Below are 25,207 nucleotides of genomic sequence, written 5' to 3' on the forward strand. Positions count from 1 at the left end.
GTCGACATGGAGAGAACCCGAGTGGAGGGACACTGCGGTACACAAAGGACTACTTCGTTTACACGCCGTGGGAATGCTGTGTTGACGCTGTGTGCCCATGCCTATGGATGCTGTGCGACGGCTGCTTTAATACGACTCAGAATGGTGCTGCTTCAGACTCTTCCCTTCTGTTGGAGGCAGTGTGAGTGAGGATAGGATAAGACAATATCTAGCACACGAAGCCGACGGTGCTGTCGGCCAGTCGCAGATGTTATACGCCTCAACCAAATAATGGCAGGCAACAATTCGCGGTGAGAAAAGAAGGTACAACTTATATATATATATATATATATATATATATATATATATATATCTCTCTCTCTCTCTCTCTCCCCGTATCTGCAGCTATAGACAGTCGGCAACGCCCCGAATTAGCACCATTCCTCTCACTTCGGACAAACAAAGACCATGCGGCCCGTCATGGAAACAGCCGTCCTGACGAGGTGAGAATAGACTCCAGTAGTCACAGCTTCGCGCCTGGGCTACTCTTCGATATGGTGCAAGTTTTGAAGGCACGTGCATTGCCAGCACCATACTGGACGGCGCGGTATCTGACTACGTCATCCGTTCGAAGCTGCTATGCGGGAAGGAGCAAGCTCAAGCAGTTACAAAGAAAACCAACGACAGCACGAGACAGGTACAGAAACAGAGTTGCGAAGCAACTAGGCAGCAACATTTGTGCCGATAAGAACAACCAGCAAAATACACGGAGGCATCGACACGTTTGTTCTGTTGCGAGGTAAATACAATATAGCTGATAGCGTGTTCGCCATTCAGCCGGTGCAATAATAGGTCCTTGCGCACATGGATAGTTTCTCCACGCGCCATTCCTTAGCCACCGCTTCGTAGCGACGCAGATCATAAAAAAATGGCAGGTGCGATTCCATCGATAGGTCGTTGTTGCTGTTTATGGCCGCATGGCCGGAGCATTGGTCGCCGTTCATCCTTGCCATTGGATGGCACGACCTGCTGTGGCCAGGCCAGACCAGGCGGGGCCGCCACCAGACCTGCCGCGGTGTAGCGTCGCTGACGTAGTGCTTGCCATCATTGTCCCTCCTCATTCCATACTGCAATTTGTTGCCTCTCCTCATTTCAAGTGTTTTTCAACGACACTACCTACAAAATCGGCCTGTTTTTCGCGTCCCTGCGATTCTTTTTACCAACGACCGAGCCCTGCTCTAATAGCACCCCGAAACGAACATTTGAACTTTAACCAAGCACTCGAACCCCCCTCCAACCGTAATCATGGTCACCGCTTCGGCCATTCTCGTGATCATCATCACGATCATCTGTACGTCTGCGCTTTTGCTCCTCTGGCACTGCCACCAAATTATTTCATCCGCTGCATCAAATGGAGTCAGTATTCTAATATCATTCTCCCATAATAGTCCCGCCCATTGGCGTTTATGCCGTTGCTGGCTGCGGAGCGGACCTTCTCGTCAACATTTGCCTGACCATTCTTGGGTATGTTTCTTCTCGGCTACGTACCCTCCCTCCCCCCTCGCTCCTCAAACCTATGCTAACGCGACGCTCTTATATAGTGTCTTCCCCGGCCATATCCACGCATTCTACGTCGAGTATGTCTACTATGACCGGCGCGAACAGTCTCGCGAGGGCCGTTTCACTGCCGACCGGGCTCCAGGTATCTACAGCGATCGCGTGCAATCGGGTGGCGGTGGCTACGGTACGATTGCCCAAAACACCTAAGTGCACGAGACCAGAGATGCCGGGGAGGCAATACCCTGGTCCACGCGACGGCTCCCAGTCGAGTCCCTAGCAACGCGAACGAGTTCCCAACCCTCTAGGCGCCATTCTATACGACCGTTGGTGATGTGAGGAGTTGGAGGCGCTGGTATACGGTCGAATTGAACGTTAAGGAGGCGGATACCTTGTTGAAGCCGCCCTTGGATGTTCACTTAATCTTTTGTTTTATGCTTTATCTCCATTCACGTCACGTTTTTACTCCATTCCGAAAGATTTTGAGAATACGTTACGGTTCTCACAAAAATCTTTACTCTCCTTGTCAAGCTTCCATTTTTGCTACAGACTATTTCAAATATCCAATCACACAAATATGTTGCCGAAGACGAGAGATATGGTGGCCGCACCTGTGACTTTCTTGTCCAAGTACGATATAACCGTCAAGGTCTAACATCCCATCGTTGCGATGCAGAATACCATCGTGATGTAAGAGAGTGTATTCGAGCATCTCACAAGCGGTGTAAACTTATAAGTAGTCGACTCCGCACGCGCTGCAGGCTGCGACGTACACCGTAGTAGTATGCGGCCTGCTGCAACTAAAGACTCGCTCGATATGCGAGAACACGTCAATGTAAGCGGGCCAGACCAGGGGCTAGGCCGCCCGCCATGAATTTGCTGTCGATGCATCCAAATGGATGAGCAGACCAAATACACCGTAGTTGCAATACTGAATGCGACAAAGCCAAATGGAAAAATAAAAGGAAAAATTCAAATCGTCGTCTCATACATCTCACTGAATAAAAGCAGGCATCGGCTCGCCATGTCCACAATGACGAAAGTCCACGGCTGCATGCTGGGTTTGGCCATCAGCTAACCCACGCCGCAATCCACAGGTCTTTCTTTGGCTCATAATAAATCCGACATTGTGTGGACAAACCCCAAGAACCTCATACGCTGGCAATGGGAGGCAGAATGAGCGAATGACGGCCCCGGAAAGGGAAGAGAATAGGCAAATAAGAAAGCGCGTTCGTCCTGCGCATCATCTTAGCCAAACTAAACACGCACGACATTGTCCTGTCATGCCCACGACCAACGCCCGTCAGAAAGCAGAAACGACGACGTGCCAGAAAATGCTGGAGTGTGGCAGCTCTTTGGGGAGACAACTCAGTATTTCTGAGCCATGCAGCGGAGAGTTGGAGGGTGGTGGTGGAGGTGGGCATCTCTTGACTTGGCCCGGTTCGTGGTGCATGGGATGGTCCCTCATGCCCTGCACACCCCCTTTCTCTGCCGGTCGGTCGCGCCTGCCCCCCCTTTCCCTCCTTCTTGTTCGCAACTGCCCTTTCAACGGCAGCCACGACTGTCTGCAGACAGCTCCGTATGCACATTGTCCACCAGCCAATGGAAGCGCCGGTACCATTATTTCAGTGGCTCCTGCGTCCTCTCACACGCTGACTTCGTTCATGATTTTGTGTTGTTCCCACGACTCCACAGCCTTTTTTGCCCCATGTCGGTCCGTGTCTGTGCAGGCGGCGCGCGATAGTGAAGACATGGCCTGCACAAATAGGACGAAGTGAAAAGAAGTATTTAAAAAATCAAGAAAATTATAAAAAAGGAAAGACCCAATTGCAAATACGAAAAAAGGAAGGAAGAGAGCTGAAACGGGAGGGAGCGAGTTAAAATTTATAAACGACAACCGGGGATACTTCCCCATCGTGCTTTCCGAATTGAAAACTGCGTGTGTTGTTCCTAACAGGCCAGAAAAGCTCTTTTTGGCCGCCCTATCTGATCTTTGAAGCATGCTCCTCGGTATTGCCTCTTTTCTCCTCAACATTTTTCAACTCGTATATTTCGCAGCCTCTCCTATTGTCCTCTTCAACAGCACACATCTAAAACCCTCCTCCGGCACTCCCAGGATATCAGCACCCATTCCCTCGGATTTCCGCCGCCCATGTGCCACAGACCATTGCCCTTCTGAGGAGGTAATGCTCCTCTGATCACACCCCAGCCTGTCTGCCAGTGGCCAAAGCGCCCAGCCACGCACATCTCGAAGGAATTGGCGGTTGCGAAACGGAAAAGAACGACAGCGTCATCTGCATCCAGCATCGGCTTTTTTAGTTTTAGTTTTTGTAACAAAATCCGAGGATACAGGCACCCTCGCAGCCACGGACAACACGCACAAGCTGGTACAAAAGCGACGCACACGTCGAGCCGAAGTGGTCCGGGAATGAAATGCCTACAAAAGACGGCGACACAGCACAGCTCAACCTAGAACTCCCAGAGCCAGACACGGGACGGCGAAACGACAAAGTGAGGAGAAAACCTGCAGCAGCAGGCAATTAACGGCGTCCACGTTGTCGCTCCTGGTCACCCTCCCTCGCCTTGCTCCGCCTTTCTGGTCTCCAGTCCGGCCTTCTTATTATTGTATGACATCTATCTCGACTTGGTTTCTGTCGCCCGCAACACCACGAGACCGGCGGCCTGCACCGCCCGTGAGCGACAATTTCCCACCGCTCACAAAGGGCCACGAGATAATTACAGAGCCGACCGGCGGCCGAGAGAGCTGCATGCTGCTGCTGCCCGCCGACAGTCTCTTGCGCCCTGCCTCTCTTCTTTGCATTCACCCTGCCAGATATTAACGCGGCATCTTCGAGGCGGCCGGCGCGACGGGCTCGACCTCGTCGGAATTCAATTCAAAGGCTGGAGCCGACCATGTCATCTTGCGCGGGTTGACTGGTGCAACTCTTGCCTATCGACTCTTGTTCACACACTCTCTCGTTTTCGCATTGCCACGCTCCTTGATATCTTTGCTTCTCGATTTCTCTTATTTTAAAATCTCTTTTCGTGCTGTGCACCTCCGCGTCATCCTTCCTTGTCCTCTCTTTCTCTGTCGTGTTGTCTCGCGCTCTGCAATCACTCGCTTCGCCCCTCTGTCTCTCCGGGCGGGTCCCGTTGCGTTGGCAAAACCGCCTCCTCCTCCATTGAAGTAGAGACAGCATACACCCCATCTGCGACTCCGAGCTGGCCTTGCATTGGCACCACTTACCCGCATCCCTCCCCAATATTACCTGCTTTCCATGCATGATGGATGCCATGTACATAAATAGCAAACCACATGGCCTTTTGTCTGAGGACAAAACACGAGATGGCGCAAGGGACATCCGCGAGCGGTCCAGCAGACGACGACCAGCTTCGGACGCCGGTCTCAGCTCCGGCCTTGTTGTCGCCAAGTCTGCCCATCTGCGCTCTCACACATATCGTCACTCCCATGCCTCTCCCTCGGCTCCTTTTTCTGCCACTGTTACTCTTTCCTCCCCCACCACTGCCCTGGATTCATTTCAGCCCCGGCCAACTACCTCACTCTCGGCGTTGGCTGCACAAATTCCTTCTTCCTCACTTCCTCCCCCATCATCGTCGCGGTCTACGCCTTCTGCCGCTTATTCGCCTCGGTTAGTAAACGGCCATCGCTACAACGGCACCGCCACAGTCACAAATACCGCCGCTCATACCAACGGTATCCAGGTGGCCCCGAAACCGCCTTCTTCCGCGTCTATTCCCTTCTTCAAGACAGGAAGCAATACAACACCCGAGACCTCACTGGTTGGTGCGAGGGGCAAGTCAATACCGCTCGACGACAGCACTGCGGCACATCGTACTTCTGCTCTCCGCGAGCTCAACAGCAGCTTCCCTTCGCCGGTGCTCCGCCACCAACAGGCCAAGTCTACGGGGGCACAAAGCACCACATATTCGCAGCCAGTCATTGTCCGAACCTACTCCGGTCCTCCACAGTCCCCTTCGACTTCCGCCCACTACCGGCCGCCCAGCAGCAGCCGCCGAGCTGGCAGTCGTGCATCCGGCTCCCGCCGCATTCTATACGGTCAGAACGGCCAGGCTTCGTCGTGGGCTTGGGACTCTACTGCCAACAGCAGCAATAATGCTCAGAGTGTGGGCTGGGGATTAGCGAATAGCCTGTTCGGCATGGCACGATCGAAAGGAAAGAAGGGCGGGTTTATACCGTGGCCTTTCGTTGCAGGCACAGATGGCCCGTCACAAAAGGACGAGGCAAAGCTGCCGCCGATTGAGGCATTCTCTTACAAAGGCTTCATGGCTGACCTGCAGACCACGACCGACATTCGATCTGACCTCGACCGCATTGCAGAGATCTGCGCCCGGTCAAGATACTGCCTAAGCGACAAATACGACTCGCATGTGACTCCCCACGGGTCTGGCGCGACCTTTATGGCATCTGTATCACAGCATCCCAACCATTCCACGGGCCGCAGGAAAGGGGCGTCCAGTCCTGGTGGACCAACTCTCCAAGCAGTACCATCCGACGACGACGAGACTAGCGCACGAGGCCATCGACGAAGGCGCGGCGGGATCGGGGGAGGTAGACGACGCAGCGCAGCCTATGGCACCTTGGAAACCATCATGTCGTCAAGCCGGTCATCGGAGGAAGACAAGTCCAAAAAGAAGTCCGCGGCTGACATTACCGAAGCAGTTCGTGGCCGCGCAGCTCGGAAGGGACTAGGCACCGCCGACAGCACCGGAGACAGCACTGCTACCACAACTGGGGAGAGCAGCGGGCGCGACAAAACATCGTCCAATTCCAGCAAATCACCACGCGGGGAGGACGGGGACAGAAAAGGATCCAGGTCTCCAAAGGAAAGCTCCAGGACGAACCTTGTGGATGGTGACAAAGCCTTGCTTGGCAGTAGTGGACCATTGGCTACTTCTCGATCTTCACCGGACCGACAGCAAGTGAAACTCCCTCGACGACCAAAGTCCACATCGTTTGCGCACGCAGTTATTGGCAGCAGTCGCAAGAACCAAAGACATCGGCATTCAGCTGGACGCGAGAGGAGTTCAGCAGTAACTACGCACCCGGTGGTAGACGTCTCTAATGTGCCAGCCCTTCTAAGCGAACCAGCTCTTCCTCAAACCTCCGATGGGGCCATTGATATGTACAATGTGCTCTCGGACACGGTGAATGGACAAGCCTCGCCCCATCCCACTCCTCATCATTCTCGACGCAGCAACACCCTAGAGCACAGAATTCACATTGTTGACCCGGACGATGAGGCGAACCAGGATCCGTCCCTGTTTCTCGACCCAGAGGATGCTACTGAAGCCGGGTTTTTCTCGGGCCTCACCCACTGGATTCCCTGGATGGCCAACGGAACTGGAGGCCCAATCGCTGAACAACCTCTGGGTAATGGACGCAGTCCATCTCACTACCATGAAGTACCAGCGCCGGTCGCTGCCGGACGAGCATCTGTCGCAGGCCCAAGTCACGCTGAAGGGAGTCTCCGCGAACTACTGAAGGGCGTGGAAGACAGAAATGGAAAACTGAAGAAGGGGAAGGCTGTTGATGACAATACCAGCCGTTGAGTGGTTGAAAAGTACTGGCATTTGGCATCCATGCTTGACATTATCTGCTGCACATTGTTCTCCTTGTCCTGTTTTGATTTCAAAGTTGTATTAAATATACCCCCTTTCCCTGTTTTATAAGCCACCCATGTTTCCACTTTCATCTGCTGCAGTTTTCATTGTCTGATTCTTTTATGATTATGAACTCTCATTGGCAGTTTTTTATTTCGATTTTCGATTTTCGCTTCCTTTTTTGCCACTTAAGGACGATACACAAAATAAGACGGATGCAAGACAAAGGGGACAATATACACAAAAGGAGTGTCTGGTCAAATGGCCGTTTGTTAAGTTGGCTCTTTATGTTTCAATAGTCAATCAGTTCAGGCCTGGCGTGCTCCCAATGTTTGGGACTTATAAGCATCTTGTGGCAAAACAAATAATGGAACCGCACAAATTAAAATGGGTATGAACTCAAAACTGTTGACAACATAAAACGTCGTGGTTGCACCGCCGTCGTTCTTCGTGAGTACAGACTTCTTCCCATCTTCTCTTCTGCAAAGCTATGCTCCTACAAATACAAAGAACAGCCAATGGACCCAGTGCGTGCAGACTCCAGCTCCTTGTTTATTGTTTACAAATTGCTCCCATAACAACCGTACTTATTTTTCTCCCGTTCCCGTGTAAATATTCGAAAAGCAAAACTGAAACCCCACGAGTATTCCTATCCAGGTGTGCAATAAAAAAGATGTAAAAAAGTCTAATGACAAAGAGAGAAAAAAAAATCAGGATAGACGCTGACGGTCCCCGCACCAGCCCCATTGGCCTCCACTGTCTGCTGTCCTTTCTGCTTTAGAACAAGCCGGCCAAAAATATGGAAGCAGCTACATCACCATTATCTGTATCTGTATTGCGGAGGTGTGTGCTTTGTGACTTCGGTGCGAGCGGGGGGTATAGTCGCAGATGCAGACGTTGGTCCCGTGGTGCCTCCTGCGTTGACCGCCATTGATGATTTCCTGGCTAACGCCCTGGATAGGCTCCGGTTCGGTCTTTGTTCGCGTCCTCCGGTGGGAACGCCGGAGTCTGTTTCGGCTGCGTCGGCACGTCAGGGATGGGCATGGAGGACGATGTGGCTTCTGAGATTGCAGCAACTATGGCCGAGGCAACCTCAGCTTTAGCCACTGGCAATGTATCTTGTTCGGCACCAATATTGGGCTTTGGTGCTTCAATATGCTGGCGCTTGGCCTCCCGCTGGTCTGCACTACCGGCTCCGCCGTTGCCGTCGACCTCCGACGCCGTAGTAGGCGGTCGCTTCTTCGTCTCGTGTTTGTCGCTGGAAACGATTGCATCAGAAATTGCTGGTGCTGGAGCAGCGGCCGGGTCGGCAGAGGCAGATGCGGATGCGATAGCTTGAGCTGCTGCTTTACGGGCCTCTTTTGCGTTGCGTTCGTTCTGGCGCCGGAGAGCCTTGGACTCGAACTCGTGCCAATCACCGCCAATGTCCGCCAATCTAGTAATATCACGTTAGTATAGGGAGCGAGACGCACAAAGTACACGATAGATGCAAGATGGTTCGAAAAATGACATACTCAATGGCTTGACGCGCCGGTGGCTGTTCCTGGGTGAAGTAGGGATGGTCGAGGACCTCCGCAGCGGACGGTCGGTTGGCTGGATTGTAGCGGAACATGGCCGAGAGGATGTCAAATGCGGCAGGCGTGACGCGGTGCTGGTACGTTTCGGCAAAGACGTTCGCCAGTCGATAGGTGGGCCGCATGAGCTCGAACCAAGGCATTTCGGTCAGCCCGGGCCATTCGCTTTTTGTTGGCGTGCCCAGTATGTGGTAGATCTTGGACAGCTGGCTGATCTCGCCGCCGCCACCCGGGAAGATGGGGGCTTGCGTGAAGATCTCGACCATGACACAAGCGGCGCTCCAGATGTCGACGGCCGGGCCGTATTGTGTCTCGCCCAGGAGCAGCTCGGGCGGCCGGTACCAAATGGTGATGACGCGGTTCGAATAGTCGAGCTGATGGCGCTTGGCAAAGAAGCGGGCCAGGCCAAAATCGGCCAGCTTGAGGATACCGTCGCTGCTGACGAGAATGTTGGCGGCCTTGATATCACGGTGCAAAACACCGCGGCGGTGTAGGTAGTCGAGGCCTTGGAACAACTGTAGGGCCATGTGCTTCTTCTGGCCATCATCCAGCTTGAACGTCGGGTGGTTGAGCAGGCCGTTGAGATCGTGGGAGAGGTACTCGAAAACCATGAAGCAGTCGTTCTTCTCCACCATCACCTCCTGCAGCTCGACGACGTTGATGTGCTTCAGGCTCTGCAGCAGCTTGATCTCACGGATGGCCGTCACGGGAAGGCCCTCACGCTCGCCTTCCATGCGAATGCGTTTGAGGGCAACGAGTTTCTTCGTGTAGACGTGGACCGCCTTGAACACTTTTCCGTACGTACCAGATCCAACGACTGACTCGTTGCCCGGCTTGCGGTAGTAGACCGAGTCGGACGCAGCCAGGTCCTCGGGCAGTGTCGGTCGTGGTTTGGGGTGGCGGATGATCTGCTTGACCTTGCGATAGCGCGGGCCAGGACGGGATTGCGGCTGTTGCTGCTGTTGTTGTTGAGGGCGGTTCTGATCGCCACGCTGCCGTTGCTGCTGCTCGAACCGAGCCCGCGAGGACGCCGGTTCAGTCGGTGCGTTGCGGGGTGGCAAATCCCTCTTGTTTCCATCGTCACGACCGCCATCCTGGTGAGAATGTCGCTGCTGTTGCTGCTGTTGTGGTTGCTGTTGCTGCTGCTGGCCTTGTTGTGGCGATTGTTGCAGCGGTTGTCTGGGAGCGGCACTAAGCTTCTGGGCAATCTCCGCCTTGGGAGCAGCGACGTGATTCTTCGATGCGGCTTTGAAGGCGAAGCTGAACTTGGACCCCTGAGGACCCGTGGGTGGTTGTCGACTGGGCGGAGGCATCTGGGCGTCGGCCATCGGCTGACGGGACTCCCTCCGACCGCGGTCAGGTCGACCCGCGATGCTGCCGTCGTCTAAAGGCTGCCCCTGATCGTACGGTATGCCCTCCGTATCTTGCATCGGGACATCATCGCCCTCGTAATGCGCTGCCTGTCCGTGGCTGCCGTGCTGGTGATTGGAGTGGCGCTGGTGCCCTCCTGGGTGGGGAGACACATTTGCGGGCGCTGCGTGTTGATAGCCGCCGTCGGCATTCTGCCCTGTGGGCCACTGTCCGTTGTAGTCGCTGTCTCCACGGTGGTCGCCCCTTCCAGGCCCGTAGTGGTTACCCTGATAGGTACTGTGGCCCTGTGACGTTGACGTATACTGTGCACTAGGGCCTAAGGGGGCTCCGTACGGAGGGGAGTTGGCCTGTTGGAAGGAAGTGCCGTTAGGGGAGTAGTCGTGCGGTTGTAGTGATTGTGGCGGGAATTGCCTGGGAAGCGTGTTAGACAGTGTAGGTCCAAAAAAAAAAAAAAAAAAAAAAAAAGGAAAACATAAAAAAACAAGAACAAGACCAACACATCAAAAAATGCAGACGTGCGATGGAAATAAAGTGACAGGGATAAAAAGGGCAGATTGTACGAACCCTTGAGGCGAGTATTGTTCGTGAGCTGGGGCCCATCCCTGACTACTGCCGTACGGCGATTGGGGTGGCGCAGAGCCGTGGAACGAAGAGTGTGGAGTGCCATGTCCGGACTGAGAGTATGAGGGAGGATGGGGGTATTGCTGGTCGCGCTGCTGGTGCGGCGATTGGTTGCTGTAGTGTTGCTGTTGGGGGTTCTTCACGGAGTATGGGCCGTGGCCTGCGGCGCCCCGGAAGCTCCCACCACGCGCGGCCATATCGTCGTCAGTGGGAGACCTGGGGCTGTTGGATGCCGCGTTGGACACGTAGGATTCGCGAGAACGGTCCCGTCTCCTACTGCGTTTCTTGCTGGCGTGGGGCGAGCGCGCGTGGCGGTCTCGATCGCGATCGCGGTGGCGGTCGTGGTAGCGGCTGCGGTCTCGATCACGATCACGCTCCCGGCCCCTGTCTCTGTCTCTGTCTCTGGTTCGTTCCCTCTCTGGTCCCCGTTCTCGGCTTTGGTCGCGTTCGTCTTCACGGTCTCGAGCCCGGTCCTTGCTCGGTTCCCGTTCTCGTTCCCGTACCGGCTCTCGCACTTTGATTGATCCGCCAGACCGCGTTGAAGTGAAGGATGGTCTGCGGTGACGTTGTTGCTGTTCTTCCGGGGGAGGTGTGCCGGTCGGCACAAGGTCGACGGCGTCGAGGTCTTCGGGAGTTTGATCTCTGCGAGACGCCGTATCGTCTAGGACAACTGGCGAGCGCGAGTGCGAGCGCGAGCGGTCGCGTCGATCGGCAGCGGGCAGCTGTTGATTCGACAGCCGGGGGGGCCGATGGTCGTTGCCGTGAGCACCAGTGCCAGTAGGTGCGCCGGCACCGGCTCCGCTCCGTACCTTGTTCTTGTTTCTCGAGCGGCGGTCGCGCCGTGACGTTGACAATGACGCTAGGGGTGGTGATCGGGACGAATAACGCCGTGAACCTTGACGGTGTTGTTGGGAGTAATGCGAGTTTGGGGAGCGCGAGCGAGGGCGCCCACCGCTATGCGAGTGTGGTGGTTGCCAATAGGGACTCCTGTCTCGTCGAGAGCGCTTTGCCTGTGTACCACTGCCGCCGCCTGCAGAAGCACCGTTACCGCGGCCACCAGAAGCGTCGCCAAAGCCAAACGACACGCTCGGGCTCCGAGGCCGTTTCCCCGTGCCTGGATGACTGTTGCCGCCGCTGCTGCTTGGCTTTTGGTAGCCGCTGCGTGAGTCGCGGCGCCGTCCTCGATGCGGTTCGTCTGTGGCTGCTGTCGATGCCGGGTCTAATCCCGCCGTCGATGCTTGTCGTCGGTCCGCGTCTCGGCCCCGATGTCGTTCCCGGTCTCGTCCCCGGTCTCTGTCGCGTTCTCTGTCGCGTTCTCGGTCTCGTCGCGATGACAGCCGCGCGTCGTCGTCGTGTCTGTTTCGGCTTCGGCTGCGCTCACGCGACCGCCGATTCCGGTTCTGGCCGTCGTTTCCAATGCTGCCGCTCGACTTTCTTGATTTGCGATTGCTGTCCTTCTCGCCACGGTCTTCACGGCCTCCGCGCCCGTCTCGATCGTCCCGATCGTCTCTGCTGTCCCGGCCCTCACGCCTGTCTCGGTCGCCGCCGCCGCCGCCGCCGCCGCCGCCTCTACCTCCTCTGGACTGCTGCTGCTGGTCTGGCTGCTTTTGCTGCTGCTGCTGCTGCGGCTGTCTGGGCTCTCTCTCTCTGTCGCCCTCCTCGCGTGACCGATGAGCAACGACAGCACGAGGCGGCGAATGTATTGGTCCGTTCGACGTCATGCCTCGTTGAGCATCTTCTCTGGAGCCGGTGTCGTGTGTTGGGAATGCGTGGCCGGGGTTGCGGCTGTCTCCTGGCATTTCCACATCTCGATGGCGATGGAAATGCAAAGTCACCATCGCGGTAGCGAATTTCAATCGTAAAGCGCGGGTTTTTGGGTGACAACGAGCCTAGCCCCATTGCGGTGCAGTGGGGCGTGTCGCCCTGTCCTGGATTTTGGGGGGGGGGGGGGATTTTGTTCCCCTGCACGCCTAATTCGTCGTCTGCACATGACCACTACCAAGAGTAATTGGACTGCTGTAATTGAATTTTAGGGGCTGAACTGCCCTGTTAATGAATGAAGAAGCAGGCAGGTGCGCTAAAGCTATCAGTGCAATGCGATGATAGTTTGACTGTAAACAACAGCAAGGCCGTTAATTCCTTTCCAACGTCAATCGCCCTTGGCATCTTTTCGCGTCCCTCAATCGTTTCTTTCAATATAGTCGACACTGTAGGTTTAGGAACCGTAAGTGTGAGAGAACGTACTTTGTCCCTCTTCCTGACCCCCAACCAGTCTCCCTGTATATGACGAACTGACTGTTCCAACCAGGGTTTGAAGGGCTGAACAGCAAGAGCCTCGTCATGAGAATTCCATCCAATATCGAGTGACATAAGGCAGTTGGTCTTCTTCTGGCTTCCTGAGTGGATTTATATTGATTTTGAGAGAAATAAAGAAGTATAGCATATTTCATTCCACTAACAGGAATGAGAGGGGAGAGAGTCAAGGAAAGAGAATACATGGGATAGAAATTTGTACACAACGTGAGAACGTGGGAGGAAAAGGAAATTGTAATTACAAAAAAACTGAAATATTATACAGACGTTTTAGGCCAGCTAATATGACGCCATAGAAACTGAGCAGATAAAATCAAACAAATTTATACCTACCCTACCACCACAGGATAGTACCTGCGATCGACCTCAGCCGATGTTGTCCATGTTGGCGGAATTCATGATCAAACTGTTTCTCAGTCGGCTCGTCCGCTCCAAGTGACTCGGATTTGGTGCATGGACATCAGAGCTTCGGGCCGCCCGGTATTTCTTCAGCTTTTGTTCCAGGTACTCTACTTTGCGAGCCAGCTCCATGTATACCGTTGCAAAGCACCGCGGCACCTCGCCGTCGCAGTCGCACAGGACCATGTCGTCGCGCATGAATCCGTCGCCGTACTTGCACTGGTGAATGCCGCAGAGGAAGTGGAACACCTCCGCCGAGATCTGGTCCACATCGCCGCACTGCAGCATCGTCTTCAGTCCATGCGATCTGTGGACCTTGCTCAGAGGTCTGTCGGGGGACTGGGCCCAGCTGCGGTAGATAAAATCCATGTAGAGGCCCTCGCCTGACACCCCGGGGTTTGCCGCGGCGAATTTGGCCTTCATCGTCGCAGACGCAGCCTTCCCAGAAGGCCCATAAGTAATGGTGAAGGGCATGGTCGACGAGAATGGCTTCATCTCATGTGCTGATTGCCGGTGCTTACCGAACTGGGCGTCTCTTCCATCGCCGCGATAAGCTGGGCCATCTCCAGAGAAAAAACTGCTCTTTCTCGGTCTGCTGTCTAGGCGAACGGCCGTGTTGGAGCGGCTGTAGTCTTGGGGGGCAATTGACTGCGAATAGAAGGATCGAAGATCTCTCGCCGCATTGTGGCTGCCTTCCATGTTGCTTGAGCAAAACTACTAAGCGTAAAATAGGAAATATAATGACCGACTTGTCGGTAGAGAATATGATTCAGCTTGTTGAGGTGGAGAGGGCAATTTCTTTCTAGGATCGAATTGTGGTGATAATAGGCGATTGTTGCTTACAACCCATCCAAATATTGAGATGAACGGACGGCTTACACTGCGTTTTAATAGAACGCTATCTTGACGCTCGTCAAAGGACATACAGTTCACAAGACAGTGAGAAGAGGCAGACGAAGATGTCGTATCATTGTTGTTAGCCCCATTTCCTTGTTATCCTTTGTCTTCTTTGGCCTTCAACGGTCCTGGCAACAAACATCAGAAAATAAAGAAGCCCAGAGCATCTTTGTGTTGGTTGTGGCGTCTTCTGTTTAGTTAGGCACCTTTGTGCATGCTTTGGTACCTGTAATAAATTTAGCCATCAGACAATGGATAGAAAGGAGTGTCAGGTACAAAGAAAAGAACAAAAGGGTGCGGTTGTAACGACAAAGCAGCACCACCAAAGTTTCGAGCCTATCGACAGACAAAGAATACGCACCTGTCGGCATTGAAAGTGCCGCCATGCATTTGAATCTCGGATTGGCTTCTCGTCCTCCTCTCTTATTGGCACAACAACCGCTGGCTCGAACGGATAGTCGGTTCAACATGCAATCTGGTATGCAACCAAAGCAGCTCGCTTGGGAGACAGTAAGGCTAACACGGTAGCTTCGTCAGGGCTAAGTCATATAACTAGCCGCTCGAAAATGTGGTCCTGTCATGCTCCTGCCAACAAAAATATGCAAAGGGAGATAGTTGACGACAAGCCGGTGAATATTGCATTCTCTGCATGTTGTTAGACGCCCCGGGTACTACCGCCGCCAAAGGTGGGTGCAGATGGAGGAATGTGTCATCCTCGCGTGTAGAAAAATGGGCTACGCCATCTGCTTGAGAGCAATGATGGGCAGCGTTGCTCCGTCGGCTCTGCTCGTGTAGTGCTGGCATCGTCAGCATACCAGTCGTCTTCAGCTGGTTCTGCACTTTCCGGCCGGCCAGTTGCTGCCGTCGTCCTTGACACGCCTCTTGAAATAGGAGGAAATGCTGTCATAACCTTTCTTGGGGTGCTCCTGTGGCTGGTTTTTTCTCCCATCGCCGCGTTCTTTGCTCGCTCGATAGCTCGTATTAATTTAATAGGGTACCATACTCCCCCATCTGTATTTAATTTCTGCGTTTCTGAGACACCGACCGGTAAATAAAAGCAATCACAAGCGGGAGCTACATGCTGGCCCGGTTTTCTGGAGTTTGAGATTGGAGTAATCCTAGTGAGCTTGCACGATGGCAGCCCTCATCCAACAATCCTTGCATTGATCTATCCATGGTTAGTGGCACTCCCCCGATGCCGCGCGAGTCCTGTATTTGTATTCGCATGTAATAACTCCATAGATCGAACAGGCACTAGAAGTTGACTCTGCTCGCTTGTGTCACCCATATCTTACCTCTGGCTTTCTCCGCTGGACCCGTGGTTGACGCAAAAAAACAAGTCGTGGTGAAAAGGATCAGCTTTCTTGCCTTCTTGTTAGGTAATTAACATCCGGCTGCTTGTCCAGTCCACCAACACTCAACGCTGAATACTTCGCGTCTTGGGCGTCCAAGCCGAGCTGACCAAAGCTCGTAATGACAGGGCCTGGCCTGGCTAATCCAGGTGCCCATCCCAACTAAATTTTTGCGCCCAACGTTGTTTTCGGATTCGCCGTTGAAAAATCTGCAGGCTAGCATTCAGCCAGAATCGGAGACGTACGATGAAAGACGATGGAGGGCGGAAAGTCGGGACAGAACCGACTGATCGTGAAAACACGGCTAAAGCAGAAAAGTTGTTGAGAGCGTTTAGTTTTTTTTTTTTTTTTTTTTTTTTTTTTTTTTTTTTCGTTTCTGCACGTCCTTTTGCTGAAGCTGTAGTGTTTATCGTCACCATCTCAGCGTAACGGAAGGAGCCAGCGAGAACAGACTCCAAAAGGCCAGGTTCATGGCAGGAGCAACCCATCTAGTCACTGCCACGGCACGACATCAAAGGCGACACTTCCTTCCTGTAAGCGGGCATCATAGACACTTAATAAGACGCAGTCAGATATTTTGAGAAGAAAGAAGCGAGATAACATATCGTGACAAGCTTACAACGTACGATACAAAGAATTAGAGCCTAGCAAGCTCCGGAAGCCCCAGGTATTGAAATTACTGTGACATGTGTATCTTCCGTCCCCCTACTGGATTCTCTTTCCCAATATGTCGTACATTCGTATTGTATGGTTGGTTTGCGCCAGGTGAACCTGGGGCAGTCCAGTGGTTCCTCCCCGCCCAGAGATGCACTACTGATTTGCACCTTCCATTCGTCGCTTCGACCACTTGCTGGCGTCGCCACACACCAACTCTCTGCCAAAGACCATCCATAGTCCGGCCATGGGAACAGCTTACTCCATATATCTGTAATAAGGCCATCCGTGGCGAATCCGTATGTATAGCTTCCCTTTCGATCTCGTCTAAGAAGTGGCGGCGAGTTCCTGGTGGTTCCCTCGAGCATTCATCGTGGTCCAATGTACCTTCCCAGTTGTTGTTTTCGTGCTTAGCACACCTTCCATGTTTAACTGGTTGAGACAGTCTGGGGTTGTTGAACGGAAGGAGCGTAGGGGACAGGCAGAGACGAGATAGAAAGGAACTTCTCATCACCATCGCCAACTCCTCCCAAACTTAGCTTCACAATTTCACAACTCCAATTTTTTCTCTCGTTATTCCGCTGCTGCATGTTGTATGCCTCATTTTTGTCACGTCCAACCCAGTAGAAGCATTCCTCAGTCGCTCATCGCCGACTCGCCTAACCAAGCGCGGATAGCTTCCATCCCCCAGTCTTTCCCCTTACCATCCATACTAAGCTCAAAGAAGCACAGCAACTGTGTTGTTCCCTGCTACTGCACTGCAACAGCGACGACTGTTTTTCTCTTCTGTGTTTTTTTTTTTGTTTTTGGCAGTCCAGGTTCTCGCCACCCTCACGTTGCGCTCCTCGAAGCTTGGCCGGCAGGTTTCTTGCCCTCTCCCGTCCTTATTAGCTCTTCGTTCGGTCCTTTTCTCGTTCATTCTCCTGCCTTTGCTATTTGCTTTCCTTTTCGTCCTCTCCCCCTTAATTTATATCTGTTCCCCTTCCTCTTTGCATCGGTTTGCATCAGTTGTTGTGTCCAACGACTTTCATCGTCTTCCTCGTTTGAAGCTTCACCTTCCAACCTAGAGCGGACAGCTCGTCATTTCGTTTTGTTGCGCGAAAAACAGCGAGCGCAAAAGGCCTCTGACGACACCTAGCTCTGACTTTCTCCACTTTCAACCCCAAATCGACGTTCTCCCCGCGAGCCCAGACCTAAGGTCTGCTGATCTGCTCCGTGCTTCTTCCCTGTTTCTTCTCGTCCTGCCTCGACTTCCCAATCTTCTTTTTCGCTCTTCTCTCCTCCACTCGTCTCTCTTCTCTATTCCTTTGCCATTGAGTCCTCGACCAGCGGTTCTCAAAAATTGCGCCGTTTCTTCAACCGCAATTCTACCTCTTCCCAATTCCCCAAGCTCATTACACAATGGCTCAAGACGGCGTGCGCGAACCACGCGAGGTTAAGAACCACTATCTCTTTGAGGTCGCGACCGAAGTTGCTCACCGTGGTATGTCTCGTCGTTGCATTTATCGTGTTTTTGGCTCCTACCCTATGGGTCTCACCACGCAACCTTCTTGCGCTGCTGTTTTGCACAATGGCTGATCCCATGTCTTACCTTGCACAGTCGGCGGTATCTACTCGGTTATCAAGTCCAAAGCCCCGGTCACCACTGCCGAATATGGAGACCGGTATACCCTTATCGGCCCTCTGCACCGGGAATCCGTACGTCCGAGCCGTCAATTCCGTTAAACGATATTATGAGCACCATACTAACCTTGCGACGGTAGGCCGCTGTTGAGGTCGAAGAGCTGGAGCCGACAAACCCTGAACTTGCCGCCACGATCGATTCTATGAAGGAGCGCGGAATCCAGATTGTCTATGGCCGCTGGTTGATTGAGGGTGCGCCTCGCGTTCTCCTGATTGACACCAAGTCCGCCTACAACTTCATGGACGAGTGGAAGGCCGATTTGTGGAACGTTGCTTCCATCCCGTCGCCGCCCAGCGACGAGGAGACGAACGAAGCCATTGTTTTCGGCTACCTTGTTGCTTGGTTCCTTGGAGAGGTACGATGCCGGCACTGCGTCGGAGGCCCCCTAGGCTACCCTGATCTAGAGAGCGGTATTGCTAACAAAGAATGTTTGTACTGTCTAGTTCGTCTGTCACGAAAAGAAGAGGGCCGTCATTGCACACTTCCACGAGTGGCTTGCTGGTGTTGCTCTGCCATTGTGCAAGAAGCGCCGCATCGACGTCACCACGATTTTCACCACGCACGCCACACTCCTCGGTCGCTACCTCTGCGCCGGTTCTGTCGATTTCTACAACAACCTGCAATACTTTGATGTGGACGCTGAAGCCGGCAAGCGCGGTATCTACCACCGCTACTGCATTGAGCGCGCAGCGACACACTCTTCCGACGTTTTCACTACTGTGTCGCACATTACCGCTTATGAGAGCGAGCATTTGCTGAAGCGCAAACCCGACGGTGTCCTCCCCAACGGTCTCAACGTCACAAAGTTCTCGGCCATGCACGAGTTCCAGAACCTGCACCAGCACAACAAGGAGAAAATCCACGACTTTGTGCGCGGCCACTTCTACGGCCACTACGATATTGAGCCCGAGAACACGCTCTACTTCTTCACGGCGGGTCGCTACGAGTTCCGCAACAAGGGTGTCGACATGTTTATCGAGTCGCTTGCGCGGCTGAACCACCGTTTGAAGACGGCTGGTAGCAAGATGACGGTCGTGGCATTTATCATCATGCCGGCACAGACGCACTCCCTGACTGTTGAGGCTCTGCGGGGACAGGCCGTTGTCAAGTCTCTTCGCGATACGGTTGACGTCATTGAGAAGAGCATCGGCCGGCGTATCTTTGAGCGCTCGCTCAAGTGGCACGAGGGTGAGCCGCTGCCCGACGAGAAGGAGCTGATTACAAGCCAGGACCGTGTCCTGCTGCGGCGCCGCCTGTTCGCCATGAAGCGCCATGGCCTGCCGCCCATTGTGACGCACAACATGGTCAACGACCAGGAGGACCCTATCCTGAACCAGATTCGCCGCGTGCAGCTGTTCAACCACCCGAGCGATCGCGTCAAGATTGTGTTCCACCCCGAGTTCCTGAGCTCGGCGAACCCGGTGCTTCCGATGGACTACGACGACTTCGTCCGCGGCACGCACCTGGGCGTCTTCTCGTCGTACTACGAGCCGTGGGGCTACACCCCGGCCGAGTGCACGGTGATGGGCGTGCCCAGCGTGACGACGAATCTTTCGGGCTTCGGCTGCTACATGGAGGAGCTGATTGAGAACTCGAGCGACTACGGTATTTACATTGTCGACCGCCGCACCAAGGGCGTCGACGACTCGGTCAACCAGCTGACGTCGGTCATGTTCGACTTCTGCCAAAAAAGCCGTCGCCAGCGCATCAACCAGCGCAACCGCACCGAGCGGCTCAGTGATCTGCTCGACTGGAAGCGCATGGGACTCGAGTACGTCAAGGCCCGCCAGCTGGCTCTGCGCCGTGCCTACCCCGACTCCTTTGCCGGCGAGGACGACGACGAGGACTACATCCCGGGTGTGGAGCAGAAGATCTCGCGGCCATTCTCTGTGCCGGGCTCCCCTCGCGACCGCACGGGTATGATGACGCCTGGTGACTTTGCCAGCCTGCAGGAGGGTCGTGAGGGTCTGAGTACGGAAGACTACGTTGCATGGAAACTTCCGTGAGTTTTTCTCCCGACCACTTTCCAAAACTTTTAATTTTCTCCTTCTCTCTTTTTGATACAACAGGCGCTGACGAACTGGCAATAGTGAAGAAGAGGACCCTGACGAGTACCCGTTCCCCCTAACTCTGAAGACGAAGCCGACCGGCGGTGCTGCCAGCCCTCTGGACGGTGTCGTGTTGAACGGACAATAAAGCAGATGAGGGTACGACGTCTGCCTATGTGACCGAAGCGTCGAAGTAACGATGGAGTCGGGAACAGTTGGTTCCTTGCATTGCACAGCCAGCGGTGGTCGTGAAGGAAATTTTAATACTCATTTTTGGCATATGCTGTCCTTCCAGGCCGGAAGAGATCTGTTTTATCTAACCACAACGACATACTAATTTATCAGAGGAGAGCTAGGCTAGGCCGCAGAAGGGGACAAGTTTGCATGGCGGCAGTCAGCAATTGTTTTCTCTTTTTTTCATTTGAATTTATCGTTCTGGGTTTTCATACGGCCGTGTAGGATTTGTCATTGATTTTTACGCATGGAAGCTTAAGCGCGAGTTTCTGCATATGGGTGACAACGGAGAAGGCAGAGGAACTGCATCAATCTATCCAAATATAGAACAGACGATTTGTTCTCCGGCCCAAGCTTGGTGAATTTTTATCATATTTAAATTCATATTTTCTTCCATTTGCACACCAACCCAGAGCCGGTACCCTGAGCATACCTTCGCCAGAAACAGGTGTCTATCGACCAAGATATTCGGCCGGCAACGCCATTGATAAACTGATCGGCCCGCTCAATTATGCATATGTGTTCCACTGGCTATATAAAGCGCGGTCTCAATGCCTGGGCAGTGCACATATCAATGCCATGAGAAGGGGAAGTGCGGAAAATAGACTACGGGTACGTCGTAGAATTCGGAGAATTGGCAGGAGGTATTATTGCGGATTGAGCCATGCTCCGTAATAGGCACATATTCAAATACCGGAAAATGAGGTTTATGGCGCCTGTGCACAAGACCGCCCATTTGTCGTGCTGCCAATTCTGTATTGTAAAGTGTCATTATTACCGTGACGAATTGGACGACGACGAGCTTTTCCGTACTCCATCATGCCTCACTAAAACACTTGGCTAAGCAAGCTTTCGCCTTCCCCGCAAAATGCAAGGAGAGTGGTGCCTGCCTTTTTGGTTAGAGCTGGGAAAGCAAGTGCAACTGTCGCCCGCCCCTGGCCCGGCCGTACTAAAATATCGACAAATGTTTCGCATTGCGCCTATCGCACGGCGAATTGCTCAATGTTGAAAAAGACAGAGATGGAAACATATCTTAATGTGCAAGTGTTCGGCGACTAGTTCTGCTCCGTACGAAATAGTAATACTTCCGTGACATGTCGTGTATCGGCCTCGCCGCAGACATCACTCCCGCAGCCACCAGCACAGTGACGCCTTCCCTTTTGACTTCTTGTGCTCTTTCAACAAGCTCCTTCCTCTTCGCTTGCTTTGTTTTCCTTACAAGTGCCCGTCGTTGTTTCCAGACCCAAAATCCTTTGCCCTTCAGCCTTTCACTCCTTCCTTCCTTCCTTCATTTCCCACAGCCATCGCAGACAAGGGTTACACAACGAACCGAACCCGGCCAGATGCAGAAAGAACGACAATCAAAGGGGCACAGAAACAAAAAGGGCAGGAAGGAGTCTTGGCATTGAGGGCGGCTCAAAGGGAAGGGGCATAGCGCTGCGAAGAAACGCAGAGGTGAGACGAAGTGTCACAAAAAGGAAGGCGCAACCGCCATGCCCTTATGGCTTCCAACCAAAACCACACGCAGCGAACACAACATCGCCAGCATCAAACCATAGCAAATAAAAGGGCAAAGCTCAACACAAAACGGACAGCGAAGACAGCAAAAGCGAGCACGCTGCGCCCCAGAGCTGTCAGCTCACACACGCCTTACATCTCTTCTTTCTCTCCAATCGTCCAAACGACTGCCATCGATTCGCGCCACTACCGCTACCAACCTACCCCTGTCGTCCAAAGCAGTGGCCGCATGCGAAATACAGAAAAGCGTGTCAGCCAACCAAATCTCGAAACCTGACGAGATCACGGCCATTACGGTGCAGCCCGTTGGATTAGCCACTTGTGGAAATTCATCCCAACTCATCGCTTTCCACAGTCCGACTCGGGGCTCATCATCCCTTTGGCGATCTTTCTCCCCTCTCTGCGCCTGTACTTCTAATCCATCTTCTCTGCTCTTCTTTTTGCGCCTTTCCTTCTCCTCATATTCTCCTTCTTCTGTCCCCTTGCGTTCGGACCCTCTTCATCTCATTCCCGCCTCCTCCTTCCCCGCCTTACTACCTCACCAAGCTTCTGTCCTCTACCCTATGAAGCTGCCCACATTGCGCAAAATGAATCTTTTCCGGAAGCGAGACAAGCAGAAGATCGCGTCCGTCGCCGACGACAGAGTGCGGGACAACGGACAGAATTACCTTGGCCACGGCAGCTCCAATGGCCCTAGTTTTACCTTATCAGAGGCCGACCTGCCAGCTAAAGGCGGCAGCGGCGGCAACACCTCGCGGAGTCGAAATTTCAAGGCGCTCAAGGCTTTCGGCGGCGGCGGCAACGGGAGTGGCAATGGCAACGGCCGACGCGGTGCAACAAATCCAACACCGGTGGTTGCGGTCTCTGCGACCGCATTATCAGCGCGGCTTCTTCAGACATTTCCGGAGGACGTACTAGCTCGCATATTTGTCTTTGTATGTCCACATAGCCAGGACCGGACCTACGAGAAGTGCGAGGACTCTACCTTTGGCGATTGCATACTCTGCGACACGCGGGACCTGGCACACTGTGTGCACGTGTGCCGACGGTGGCGGCCTGTCGCCGAGCAGGTTTTGTGAGTTCTTCTTTCGTGTTGCAATATCTTAAGACCATTGATCGTTTTACTAACGTGTCTAGATATACGAGCATCCGCATAGACACCGTCCATTACTGTGCACGCGAAGCCATCCTCGCCGAAAAGCGCAAACGCCGCTCTTTCTTCGACCGCAACGCCGAGCCCGAAGACACACCGGACGCCCGCCTCAAGCTCCTCTGCCGCACCCTCCGCGATGGGCCTACACACCGTCTCGCCCCATATGTCCAGTTCCTCAAGCTCCCTTACATGCTGCGTGAGTCACGGCACCCCGATATTGCACGAACCGTGTCCGTGCTGCAGAACCTGCGCTACGTCGACCTGCCCGAGGGCTTGTTCATGGACGAACCCGCCTACCTCACACTCAAGTTGGAGATCGAAGCCAAGTGCCCTGGGCTGCGCAAGATGACGTACATGGGCGGCGCGGAGCGGAGTCTTGAGGCGCTCGCATCGGGCAACCGCTGGTGCAACCTCGAAGTGCTCGAGCTGGTCAAGATCGCAGTCGACCCGGCGATGCTGCGCCACGTGTTGTGCTTGCTGACCGAGCTCCGGGCCCTCAAGGTGACAGAGCCATCGGCAGGACCGCATACGTTCTCGGATGATGTGCTTGTTTCCGCGCCTGCGGACGGCGTTGCCGGGGGGCCACCACACGATTTCTACACCACGAGTCTGCCGCCGTTGGAGGAGCTAGTGTTGACCAACACCCAGATGCTGACGTCTGAGGGTCTGCATGCCTATCTGAGCCGGCCTGAGTCGGGTCGCGCCCTGAAGGTCCTGACGCTGAACAGCACGGGCGTCAAGCCGTGGTCGTTGCGCGGCTTTCTGGATCGCACGCCGAATCTGCGGCACCTGACAGTTGTCGACGAGGTCACAGCAGCACTGCCGATTGCCGCAAACACAAAGGACATCCAGCCTCTGGCGTCGGCGTCGCTACGAACGCTCAACTACGAGATCGCGCCTGCCAAAGGTGTCAGTCCGTACGCAGGCGTGACGCGGTCGTACTACAACTACCTCTCCGGGTCGATCTTGTCGGGCGGCCTGCCCAACCTACGGGCCGTGCACGTGCGCGATGCGCAGTTCCCCGAGTCCCTACTCGGCGACCTCCCTCTGCCGGGCCCAATAGGCGGCGCTGCGTTTGGCGACTTTGGTGGCGGCGGCAGCAACAACCGGCGGCCGGCCTCGGCCTCCGCAACTGCTAGCTCGGCGTCAGGGACAGCATCGGCACTCAACTCACCCCTGTCGACGGGCAGCCTCGGCCAATTGCACTCGCCCGTGGGCTTCCTCAGCCCGCAGTCGCCTAATTTCCCACAATCTACCGTGCCGCGCACCCTTCCGGCCAATGCCGGCGTCAGCAACATCAGCAACGGCATGAAGCCGCCTTCGACCAATCCCTTCCTCGACCCGCTCAGCGCATCTCCACCAAAGCCGTGGGTGGCCGGCCACAACCCGCGCTTCAGCAGCAACAACCCGTTTGCGGGTATGATCTCGCCGCAAAAGGTGCATACGCTCGAGGTGTTTACCAAGGGCGATGACGACAACGACTGGAGCTCAATCATTGTCGGCGATGGCGCGTTTCCCTTCTTTGGTGCCGGTATGAACCTGGGCGGAGGCAATGGCAGCTCAAGCCGGCCCGTTAGCAGCTACGGACTCGGCGCCGACCTCGGCGCGGTGGGAGGACGCAAGAGCATACTCATCAACATGGGCCCGGGCAACTTTTTGGCCGTACCCGATGCTGAGGTTGGAGGTGGTGGTGGGAGAGGTGGAGGTGGTGGTGGCGGCGGCGGCGGTGGCTTCGGAACCAACCTTGCCAGTAGTCCTAAGCAGAGTCCGGACCTGTGGCCGCGGCCCGTCACTGTGGGCGAGAGCCGTAGTGAGAAGCGGGACCTATGGCGGTAAGGCAAAGAGCTGGCTCTGGAGCCTCGTTTTCCTCTTGTCTTTTTTTCTGTTCGTGCCTTGTTCTCTGGTCCGCCTCCTACCCTCTACCTCGACCGGATCTCGTGCGTGTGGAGAGAATGCTATACCCTTTTTTTTGTATTCTTGTTCCCTTTGATCTACCTTTGATTTATATTTCTACTCTGTTTTTCTTTTTTGTGAGATGACAATACACGTCCTAGCATGCATATATCCCCTGTTTGTCTTTTTCTTATTCAGTTGTTTGACAATCTACTTTAAACAGAATTGCATCTACTCGTGAAGTGAGCCAGTGCGTGATCCTTCACGTTGGCTCAACGACTCTATAACAGCAGCCAAGCCCCAGCAAGTAATACTGC

The 25,207-nt window shown here is 54.2% G+C and overlaps 6 protein-coding genes across 6 annotated transcripts; 4 read left to right on the plus strand and 2 right to left on the minus strand.

The window, feature by feature from the left end:
* Positions 1–1,284: 1,284 nt before the first annotated feature.
* SPBR_07959 (stress response RCI peptide) lies at positions 1,285–1,746 on the plus strand (the record flags this gene model as incomplete). The annotated part of the gene is made up of 3 exons (XM_040766212.1): positions 1,285–1,330; positions 1,428–1,503; positions 1,581–1,746. The coding sequence occupies 3 exons, from the start codon at positions 1,285–1,287 to the stop codon at positions 1,744–1,746; spliced, it is 288 nt and encodes a 95-aa protein (XP_040616031.1).
* A 3,136-nt stretch (positions 1,747–4,882) lies between these two features.
* On the plus strand, positions 4,883–7,128 carry SPBR_06744 (uncharacterized protein; the record flags this gene model as incomplete). Its single annotated transcript, XM_040765000.1, has 2 exons — positions 4,883–4,967; positions 5,192–7,128. The coding sequence occupies 2 exons, from the start codon at positions 4,883–4,885 to the stop codon at positions 7,126–7,128; spliced, it is 2,022 nt and encodes a 673-aa protein (XP_040616032.1).
* A 996-nt stretch (positions 7,129–8,124) lies between these two features.
* SPBR_06367 (uncharacterized protein) lies at positions 8,125–12,583 on the minus strand (the record flags this gene model as incomplete). Its single annotated transcript, XM_040764624.1, has 4 exons — positions 8,125–8,614; positions 8,694–10,400; positions 10,458–10,535; positions 10,689–12,583. 4 exons carry the CDS (start codon positions 12,581–12,583, stop codon positions 8,125–8,127), a joined length of 4,170 nt encoding a protein of 1,389 aa, XP_040616033.1.
* Positions 12,584–13,424: 841 nt separating this feature from the next.
* Positions 13,425–13,931, minus strand: SPBR_07932 (uncharacterized protein; the record flags this gene model as incomplete). The annotated part of the gene is made up of 1 exon (XM_040766185.1): positions 13,425–13,931. The coding sequence occupies one exon, from the start codon at positions 13,929–13,931 to the stop codon at positions 13,425–13,427; it is 507 nt and encodes a 168-aa protein (XP_040616034.1).
* Positions 13,932–17,761: 3,830 nt separating this feature from the next.
* Positions 17,762–20,240, plus strand: SPBR_06669 (glycogen(starch) synthase; the record flags this gene model as incomplete). The annotated part of the gene is made up of 5 exons (XM_040764925.1): positions 17,762–17,843; positions 17,961–18,058; positions 18,124–18,399; positions 18,488–20,046; positions 20,135–20,240. The coding sequence occupies 5 exons, from the start codon at positions 17,762–17,764 to the stop codon at positions 20,238–20,240; spliced, it is 2,121 nt and encodes a 706-aa protein (XP_040616035.1).
* Positions 20,241–22,431: 2,191 nt separating this feature from the next.
* On the plus strand, positions 22,432–24,833 carry SPBR_06696 (f-box domain containing protein; the record flags this gene model as incomplete). Its single annotated transcript, XM_040764952.1, has 2 exons — positions 22,432–22,919; positions 22,982–24,833. 2 exons carry the CDS (start codon positions 22,432–22,434, stop codon positions 24,831–24,833), a joined length of 2,340 nt encoding a protein of 779 aa, XP_040616036.1.
* Between the last annotated feature and the right edge of the window lie 374 nt (positions 24,834–25,207).

This window comes from Sporothrix brasiliensis, assembly GCF_000820605.1.
Source record: "Sporothrix brasiliensis 5110 chromosome Unknown Cont20, whole genome shotgun sequence".
NCBI classification, from domain to species: Eukaryota; Fungi; Ascomycota; class Sordariomycetes; order Ophiostomatales; family Ophiostomataceae; genus Sporothrix; species Sporothrix brasiliensis.